The sequence below is a fragment of the Tyto alba genome, unplaced genomic scaffold (assembly GCF_018691265.1).
Source record: "Tyto alba isolate M040663 unplaced genomic scaffold, T.alba_DEE_v4.0 Super-Scaffold_14, whole genome shotgun sequence".
NCBI lineage: Eukaryota > Metazoa > Chordata > Aves > Strigiformes > Tytonidae > Tyto > Tyto alba.
Genome location: NW_024881276.1, coordinates 36,085,687 through 36,095,952, shown reverse-complemented (window position 1 = coordinate 36,095,952; position 10,266 = coordinate 36,085,687). Strand labels below are relative to the sequence as shown.

The window sequence follows — 10,266 nt, the reverse complement described above, 5'->3', positions numbered from 1 at the left end:
AACCCTATTACTTTTTATTCACCAAGAATAGCTGATAGTCATTATTCAGATGTTTTTTAAAAAAACATTACTTTTTATGAGAGAAAGTCACAGTATTGTGAGTCTGTGCTTGGCTATACACAGGCACATATCTATAATTGCTTGAATAATTGCCAAAACACTTGCCTGAAAAGAAAACTAAAGAACTATATTCAATCCTTATTTAACTCTATTAATTCCAAATGAATTACACAAGACTTTTGGCTTACATTCAGTTTATTCATTAGAAAGCAGCATGATACATGATCAGCCTTTATGCACAATCCATAAACCTCATTCTAGAGCTTTTTGTAATGGACAAGAGAAAAATTCCCATGAGCCCAGTTTAAACAGATAACATGCCTTAATTTTGATAGGTGGTGAGATTACTGAAAGGAGTTAACTGTGCATGAAAATAAAAATGCACATTGAAAAATACAATGTAAAAACATAAAATCAGGTAGTGTTTGTTCTGAAGTTAATAATTTGGACCATTTTTCAATAAAGCATTTGGAGTTTGCAAACTTTTTTTTTAATCTGCCTGTGCTTTGTAAAGTCCTCCACTATACATGTAATGCACCGATGTTCAAAGAAACTGTTTCCCCATGTTTTCATATAAAAGAAAAATTAAAATTATTAAACTATTTATTAAAACCACAGCACCTATTTTGAAATATTGCTCTCAGTTGAGAATAGAGTTCTCAATTATTAGTATTTTCCTCCCTTATTCCTCCTTTATTCAGTTTCTGTAACTGATTCAAATGTCAGTCTGTTTTACATCATAAAACAATAAACTTTGAACATTTAACTTTTATTTCTATCAATGAAAAATCTCAAGTTAATAGATGATATTTTTGATCCAGTCCACAAACATGGTGACTCGAACATACACTCCTGGTCGTTTGGGAAGTGCACACTGATAGCCAAATGAAGTTACACCAACCAAAAACCACTTGTTGCCATCTTCAGATGTCAGGGGACCACCTGAATCTCCCTGAAATATGACATTCAAAAGTTAAGAGTGAACAGCGTCAACTCTGAAACAGAGCCTGTTTATGATGTTTTGTTTGTGTTAATCATTAATCATAGACCTTGTATCCCTATAGGTCTCAGACGCCACTAGTGAGATCAATATGAACTCTTCCATGTGGAAAAATTTTTGAGATAACCAAATAATCAATTTCCTTTTTTCTTTTCTTTTTTTTTTCTTTTTTTTTTTTTTTTTTTTTTTTTAAGGATGTGATCTTAAGCTCTTATTGATCTTCCAATACAGGGCTGGGTTTCAAATGATTTTTTTTTTTTCTTAATATTTTTATGTTAAGCCCTTCATCTTTTCCAAAGCCTGGGTGAATGTGTAGGATTATTTTTTAGCTGAATCTATTAAGCCAAAATGCAGTTCTATTTTCAGTCGCCAAAGAGTTTCTCATCAGACTTGAGGAGAAACAGCCAGTCTCCATGCTGTGGACTCCATTTTGATGGAAGAAACGTTATGTGACAGCCAACTCTGACATCCTCAAAAGAGAAGCAGTGTGTTATAAGCAGAGCTGGAATGGATAAAAACTAGATCCCCAAGAAGCACTATATAAGATCAATATAGAAAGTCAGCCTCTCCAAAAACCTGTGGCATCCACTTACTAAAAATCTCCAAAGTCTACAGATCATGGGGAAAAGGTCTCTTCCAGAATGAACCATTTCTGAGACATCAATCTATTTGGTATTTATTTCCTTGTACTCTGCTTTTCTCTCAGCATGTCCCTTTTTCCTTCATGGAATTACTCAGCAGTAATTATTCAAAGCTTAGTGCAGAAAATTTCCAGTCCTCATATTTTTCTCCCTCCATGATTGTTTATGTTGAGATGATACAAAATAGATTTTTATCTTTTCAATTTGTATCCTGATAAAAGATTAAATGGGCAAATAATCAGTAGAAATTACATTCATGGACAGAGATTGTCCCGGTTTCAATGACTGAAGGATCAGGAAGCATTTTATTTGGTAATTAGATGTGGTGTATGCTGGCAGTGGGAATGAGTCGCTTTTATTTACCTGACAGGAATCTATTCCTCCCATGTCATATCCTGCACAGATCATATTCTCAGTAATACTGTATTCTGGCATCCATTGTTGGCATTTTTCATTTGAAATGAGAGGGACCTCTGCTTCTTGCAATATATCTGAAGGGGGACCTGACGAAAATACGAAGTACGTTTACTTGCTGTAATAAATATGTACATCCTGTGCAGAACACTGATGGTTTTGTGCCTGTTCCAGCATGCTGGGCATGGTACAGAGCAGCAGGAAGCCCTGCCTCACTGCTGTGCTATTCAGGCTTATACCCCTGTAACACAGCCACTGATTAAATGGTGTTCATTAACTGAATCCTGTCTTTCATTTGTGTAATGGGACTGAATTCCGTTATAATTAAATCAAGATTACTAAAATCAATGACTATAAACTCACTGTGGGGAGATCTGGGGGATAATTAAGGTTTTAGGATCTTGGATTGTCCAATGTTTCCTCATTGTTCATTGTGTAACTTTGAGTATTTCAAGTTTTTATATATATATATTTTTTTTTATTAATTCCTACTCAAAGTTTTAAATACAATTTTATTCTGGAAATGTAGAAGCAAATGCATACAAGCAACTGTAGAAGTGAAATGGCATTTTTATTATTTCACAGAGACTCCAAATCTGGAGTATATGATATACAAACAGAACATACATTTCACACTACAGTCAGTATGCTTGACTTCTGGGGAAAATCATTTGCACATTGTCAGAAAGACTAATCTTTCTCCTCCCCCACCCAATATCGTACATATTTCATGTTGAGAAAAGTAGTCATCATAATTTCTAAAGGGATGCAATAAGGGGTTTTTAATAATTTAATGATCTTAGATCTCTATATTTTTTTCTAATAAATATGTTATAACTTTATTACTTTGCTCTAGAAAAGGAACAGTGGAGGGGGATAGTTCCCAAATTTTCACACGGAGTACCTCTCTAAACTGTTTGACCTTAGCAACTGCTATGGAATCAGGAGCAAGCTTTCCCTCATGGCTTCATGCCTGTCATGATTTTCCAAGCAGATAACCAACCCACCTTCATTGATAATCCTACCCCAGCCAGCAATGGAGCAGTTAATTCCTGGTAAAAACTGTTGATTTTTTTCTGGTAAGCAGATAGGTTGTATGTAATCTGTGAATGAGAAACAAGCAATCAATTTCAACCTCTTCCCTGTATTCAGGTTTTTATGAAGTCACATAAGAAAAAGTTAATTAATTCAAACCCACTTTTGGGGCAAGCTATCCAGGAATTAATTACTGGACTGATGCCAGAATGATTAAATTGTAAAAAATGTACAGCCACCCCATCACCCTCATATGCTTAGCACAGCTAGAGTTTTGCATAATAGAGTAAATCTGTTTTATGGGAAAATAACAGCTCACCTGTATATTGCAGTTTGTGTTGAAGATGCATGAGAGCAATATCACTATCTTTTGTACGCTTCATGTAATGAGGATTTATAACTATTTGATTGATGTTTCGAACTACTGTTGAAGGCTGTGTCATATCTGATTGGTCATACAAGCCAAGAACTGCTTTCCATTGAAATGGTTTTAATTGCCTCCTAGAAGTTGCAAGGAATATTCACAATTTGGAATAATTAATGAAAGTTTTGAAAAATATATTAGGTAAAAGGCTGATCTTTAACCTCAAGGTAATTCATAGCATTCACATGTTTTGTCTAAGTAGCATGTAGTGGAGATGCTTACAATTTTGTGATAGTAATACTATCTTAAACATCCACACTGTAGCAACATGTGGTTGATTTTTTATGTTACGCTTACAATAAATTATTTATAAAGACTTAGTCAGACAGTAGTGCAGAGGAGGGAACTACATTAACTAAATTACTATGGCTTTTTAAACATTGTGAAGAATACTGCTGACTGCCCACCAGACAATTAATATTGGTCCCAGTTAGAAAATGATTATGGAATACCTAAAAAATGATAGGTTTAAAATGTCATTGGAAATGTTGCAGCTCATAGGCTCAGAAAATTGGTCTCTTAATTTTTTAATCTAAATAAAAAAAGATATGCTAAGACAAAATATGACAATCTGCATTTTTCGCTGAAATATGCATGCTGGTTTGAGGCTGTGTTTAAGTTAGAAAACTTAATTATTTGCTGTTTTTTAATCAACCAGTTCATAGTTTCAAAAGTATGTTTTCAGCCTGATTGTTGTACTGAACTGGTTTCTGCTGATCTTTTGGTTTGACATCAAGAGGTTATCACATTCTAAACTAGGAGCGTTTAAGCTAAATGTTCAGAATTAAGGTGTGAAACTGCAAACTGTCACTTAGGAAAAGTCCAGAAAAGTCAAGATGATAGAAAGAGATTTAAGTGAAAACAGAAAGGTGATTTAAGTGAAAAGGAAGTATCAAGACAGGTGTGGATTTATTGTGTGAAAACTAAGAGGGCTTGATCTGTTTCATTTCAGTGTCTTGGTGTGGAATGTGGCTTCTGCTATGCCATGAGACAGCATTAATATTTGGCATAGTCTCTACTGCCTTACTACTTAGCTATTTATAATGAAAGCTCTACTGTAATCTTGAATATTAATGTTTCTTTTTTTGCCATTCCAGTTTCTAGGTGTCTTCTACAGCACTTGTTTTTGTTACAGATGTTATGGAAACAAACCCTAGAAAACATTTAAATATGCATCACTTATTTGAATAGTACAAATAACACCATCTAGAGGATATCCAATGTTGCCTAATCAATGCCCGTAAATCAAGATTCATTCTAATGATGCACAGTAACTCGTGATCAATCTATGATAATATACAGGAGGAACAGGCAACGCTGAGTTTACCTTTATCAGGTATGATGTCATCCTTTACACCCCTAGCAGAGATTCAACTAAATAGTGGAGGCCCACATTAATCATGGGTTAAGTGCAAGTGCTCGGTATTAATACCATATATTTAAAGTGCAATTCTCCATTGTTCAGAAAATGTCGCTTTGTTTCTATGATTCTCTGCTTTAAAGTAAGGACTGAGGGTTTACCAGAAAGTAAAGGAGCCTTTAGTTGAGCTCACATGTGATTAAAAACACAGAAATTAAACAGTCAGCTAGCTGTTAATTTTTTATATCTGTGTCACAAATTACTCATTTTCTGATGCGTCCTTAGTGAACCTGCACATAAAACAAGTGTTTCATCATCATTAAAATAAAAAAGACAAGACACGGCATGGATATCATACGGCCATCTCAGCTAGCTGGAAGGATGCCCTGGAGTCAGTGGAGAGAAAGAGGCACTTCTGGTTATATTCGTTGCATTGTAAGGTAAACATCTAGAAACTCTCTTAAAAGTGCCGCTCCCCAGTGATTTCATTATGATCCTTTGGAAGTATGTTTTGCTCTATACAGGACTGATCGATGGCTCAGGTCATACCTCAACCCAGTTTTGCTGAACAACTATCCACCATTTGGATACTTGCATGTTGTGGGAGTATCAGAACGCGTTAGCTTGCGAGTGCAACAAACGTTACCCGTATACACAGTGTGCTGCTGTCACCAGCCATTCATCACTTATGAGGGAAGCTCCACAAACAGGTCTGGAGTTAAAATGAAGTGAAACTATCCAAGGCCAAGCCTCTCTTCTGGCATCACTTCCACCTACAATCCTTGTTCCGTTGTTCTGAGTTACCAGATGTTTTCCACAAGCTAAAGTGTTTAAAAAAAAAAGTGGATTTTTTTAGGGGGATATGGCATATTTTATTAGACTAGCTAATATTCTCGGATAAATAGGCTTTGTAGTATCTAAACTGCTATTCAGAAATACGATTACTGTGGAAAAAAGTTTGGTGTTTTATAGCTGAAATCAAGATGCAACTTTATAACTTAGATTTAGATGTGTTCTTTCCTCAGACCTTCTGGATTCTTTATGTTTGTGTTTTCAGTATAGACCCATCTCTAGTTTATACCTAACTCTGAAAACAAGTGAAGACTGTAAATTTTCCTGTGTTTATATCATTACGAGTATCGCTTTTATAGTCCATTCCCTAACCTTTCAATTCAAACTATAAACATTAGGCTTTATGAACTGAACAGTTTGATTGTGAAATATTCCCAGGGTTTATGTACTTACATTTAATGTTACATTGCAGATGAACCACCAGGTTGTTCAAACAGTATTCTCTAGAATGAAAGTGCAATTAAATCCCAAATATCTGCACACCAGATAACACTAAATGGCTGTCAAATATACATATACACACACACATACATAAAAATGTATATAAGCATAGATATATATAAGTACATTATCAGTATCAAACTGCTAAATATAATATTTTGTTCTAGATGTTTTAATTACATTTTATCTATAAATACACAAAATTATATTATATATAATACTAAATGTACATATTCCTCTTCAATGGACACTTAATTGGTGTATCTTGCAGAAATAAACGTAAACTCCCCTTGTGTTTTAGGGAAATGAGTCATCTGTCTGACAGATTCTCAATAAAACTGTAATTGCATATGGTATTTTTTCTATCTTTTGTGGTGTTTTCAGTGCCTTACCACTAGAGATCAGTATGACCAAAGAATTTAAGAAGTTATTTTGATATCACTGTATCTTTTTACTAAGATTATAATGTACTGTAAAATATATAGCTGCATATACAGGGCTAGAAACTATTTAGCAGAGATATAAAGCCAGAGTCTGAAGAGCATAAGACCACAGATCAAAACCACTCAAGCATTTCCGATACCCAGAGGTTTTAAGATTATCTTCATAGCTTGTAATGAATCTGAACATTTGGGACATTGTGTGTGCTAGGAATTTAAATCTGATACACACTGAAATATATCAGAGAAAAAAAAAATAGTCTGCCCATGGCTAGTTTACAGTATGCATTTCCATATCATTTTTAAATGGAAAAAGGGAAGGATACTTCAAACATGATACGGTGTTATGTATCCCTAACTGTGTATGCTCTAAAATTTGATATCTGTTGTGAGGGAAATAATGCATGATGTGACCCAGCATTTTCACAATGGCATAGTGGTGCAAGAAGGACAAGTGGGAATATAGCCATCTCCCACCTCCCCAGTTAAATCTTTACTGCAGAGGGCTTAAGAATGAGATACGCCTCCAGCCCTGAATAATCTCACATAGCCATTTTCCACTTCAAGACAGATGCATAATTTTAAAGCTGTAATTTAAAAAGTGGAAACCAAATTCTGTAATTTGCATTCAAATCAGTATTGACTTGATAAAGGTGTTGCTTGGTAGTGAGACAAACATCAAGGAGGGCAACCAGAAATGCATAAACCCACAGGAAACCAATACCATCCTCTGCATAAACTTCATAGCAACTAAACACTTTTGACCAAGCTCCTTCCATGAGCCTTAAAAGGATGGTCAGTGGTACAGTATATTAGCTCCTTTATCCAGTCCTATGCTTTCTCTTAGGTAGATGCATAAACTAGCGAAACTAACAACGAGGGTCTTTGTCCCACCAGCAGTACCTACTGATTGCTTTAGTAGAAATTACTTCATGGACCTTTGCTTTTTCTTCTTTCTGAAGCTTGGCACCCAGTATGAAAATCACTTCCCTTCCAGCACTCCAATTCACCAGTCCTCAGCTGCCTTTTGGTCAGCACAAGAGAGTCCAGAAGGCAACAGAGGCATCGCATGTGCTGAATACCCATCCTCTGTGCCTCTCTGAGTGTCATCTATGAAGCAGCATGCCAGACAGAAATCTGGAGTAGTTGGGACATCTGTGAGTATGATCTTCACTTAGGACTGGCAAAAGCAATTATGCCTGTGGAATCTGCTCACATATATCTTCGAGACAGGATTTTGCCCGTTACAAATCTATCCTGCCAAGAAATACATTACCTAAGGGCATCAGAGAACAGTTTTGCTGTCTCTGCAGCTACAGCTTTCAAGTATATGCATCCTCCTTTGATTCAATGGCAGTTATGCTTAAATAAAGACCAAAGACAACGTGAGAAATACATTTTAGACTTGGGTCATCAGTTAATGAATTTGAATTTTTTAATTATCAATTCTGTGTGATCTTTCTATCATTCACTATATGTACAAAAAAAGTGTGCGAATCTGTAATGGTGTCACCCTGTAAAATGATTCCTATCAGCTGTCAGCTGTCCAGATGAAATGTGGTAGAAGATACCTATTTCTGCAACAGAAATACAACTAAGATGAATGAACCTATTCCATTTCCTCCTGCATTAGTCACTTCTTAGTGTTTAATAGATATTAACAAAAGACATCTTTAAATCATTGATGCTCTTTAAGATCTCTTGTTGTAATGCTGGTTAAGACATCCACTCAAGAAGAAAAGAAAAATAGCTTGCAATGATATTCCATTAGTTTAAGATACTTTAACTACCAGTGAGAATGATAAATGTTTGGCATTAACATTATAATTATAACATAAAATGTATCTTTTTAATTTTTTTTTTTTTTTTTTACTGTAGGTAAAATACAGCATAGCAAATTCAGAATTATCTCCTGCTTTGTTATTGTGTGGTATGTTTACAAAGGAAACCTGAAAGAACATGTACTCTTGCCATCCTCAATATGGTTTCAGCATTTTAGCAATTAGACAGTAATTTTCTGCCTCAGTGCTTTTGGTAGGATTCCAGAAAAATGATTATAATAAACCCTCCTATAAGCAGAAAGACAGTAATTGAAGTAATTATGTATATAATTTTTTTATTTGATGATGACAAGCCTTTCTCCTTTTGGAGGTGTACTGTAAATCCCCAAATTTCCTGAGAATATAATCCTGTGCTAACTTTACATTTTCATTTAATCTATTAGAAATTCTACCAGTTTGTAGGACCCTTCAGAATCACTTCAGCTGTTACTTGAAATGAGAAAGATTTGAATATAATCAAATATATTCTGAGGATCATCACATCTAATGATTCATTTCTAAATGTGGAGTCAAATCCAGAAGTAATTTTTTGAGTGGGACTAATTTGTCTAAATATAGATAACTGTCTGTGGATTGTTTACTTTAGCAATCCACACTTAGTTCTAAATCTGCATTAATAACATCAATGGATTATAGAGTATGACTCATCATATTTCAAGGAATGCCTTGATGGATCACAATTTGGACAGCTTATTTTTTTCTATTGATTACTGAGAGAACCTGGTGTGATAACTACTATAAAACCATGGGTGAATGCCACTCCATTTTAATTTTTCTATTATATTATATATTCGTAGTCTAGAGATTTCTAGATAATAAATGTTTTGTAAAAATAGCAGTATTTATCATTTACACGATAAATGTATAAAGACTTAATATTGTACTGAACGCTAGCTAAAAATATAGTAAGCATCCCTCTGCTTTTAAATTTACAATAGATGGGCAAGTATGAAAGGAGGAAGAGTGAGTTGCCTGATGTTTCACAGAATTCAGCAGTAAGCAGAGGATAAAACAGATAAGTTTATAGTCCAGACCTCATACAAAATCACATTACCCCTCAGATAAACTAGAAATTAGTGTATTAAATGATCACCATCATACTTTAAATTATCCTTTGTATGAGGAAGAAAACTCACTATATGCACCTTTTTGTAAATATTAGGCTGTGGTTAGCTGCTTCGATGATGTTGACAAATGGGCCATCTCCAGCGAATAATACAGTTGATGACATATTTGCATCCCTGCAAGGAAAAGACACACAAGCATATTTTTAGATATTTATCCTGTTCCACCAGTGGAGTAATGTTTGGGAAATTATGATGATGATGGAATGAACTGCATTTTTTTCCTGAAATAATGACTACGTATTGGTAGATTTTTGAGTCTTGAAATGGCTCAAATGGATTGAAATGCCTTGAAATGGATTAAAATGCCAGTCACCTACTTTCATGCTTACATATTATTGTAAGACTTCTAATGCTACAACAATATTGAAAGAGACAGAAATTCATTATTTTAATAGCAATAAATTATCAATTTTTGCTTTTCTGTGCCACAGTGAAGGTTTTGCAGTACCGATTCTTAAATATATGAAGCTAAATCTTAATATGCAAAATAGAACAGTAATAGTAGAACGTCAGAGTTTTGCTTTTGGGATGTGTGTGTGTGATTGCATTGATACTATAGTTCTTTACCTAGAGAAAAAATGAATCTATATTTTATATCATGAAGAATCTAATGGAATAAATGCTACCTTCC

General features: G+C 34.6%; 1 protein-coding gene across 1 annotated transcript in view; it reads right to left on the bottom strand.

Moving 5' to 3' along the window:
• Positions 1-856: 856 nt before the first annotated feature.
• The window catches only part of TMPRSS15 (transmembrane serine protease 15), a 56,565-nt gene continuing 47,155 nt past the window's right edge, over positions 857-10,266 (bottom strand). Inside the window, exons 19-25 of the mRNA XM_042788287.1 lie at positions 9,654-9,749; positions 6,180-6,229; positions 5,581-5,755; positions 3,470-3,651; positions 3,123-3,218; positions 2,065-2,204; positions 857-1,012 (exon numbers count right to left, since the gene is read on the bottom strand). Coding sequence (XP_042644221.1) covers positions 857-1,012; positions 2,065-2,204; positions 3,123-3,218; positions 3,470-3,651; positions 5,581-5,755; positions 6,180-6,229; positions 9,654-9,749 — 895 coding nt within the window. The remainder of the gene's footprint in view (positions 1,013-2,064; positions 2,205-3,122; positions 3,219-3,469; positions 3,652-5,580; positions 5,756-6,179; positions 6,230-9,653; positions 9,750-10,266) is intronic.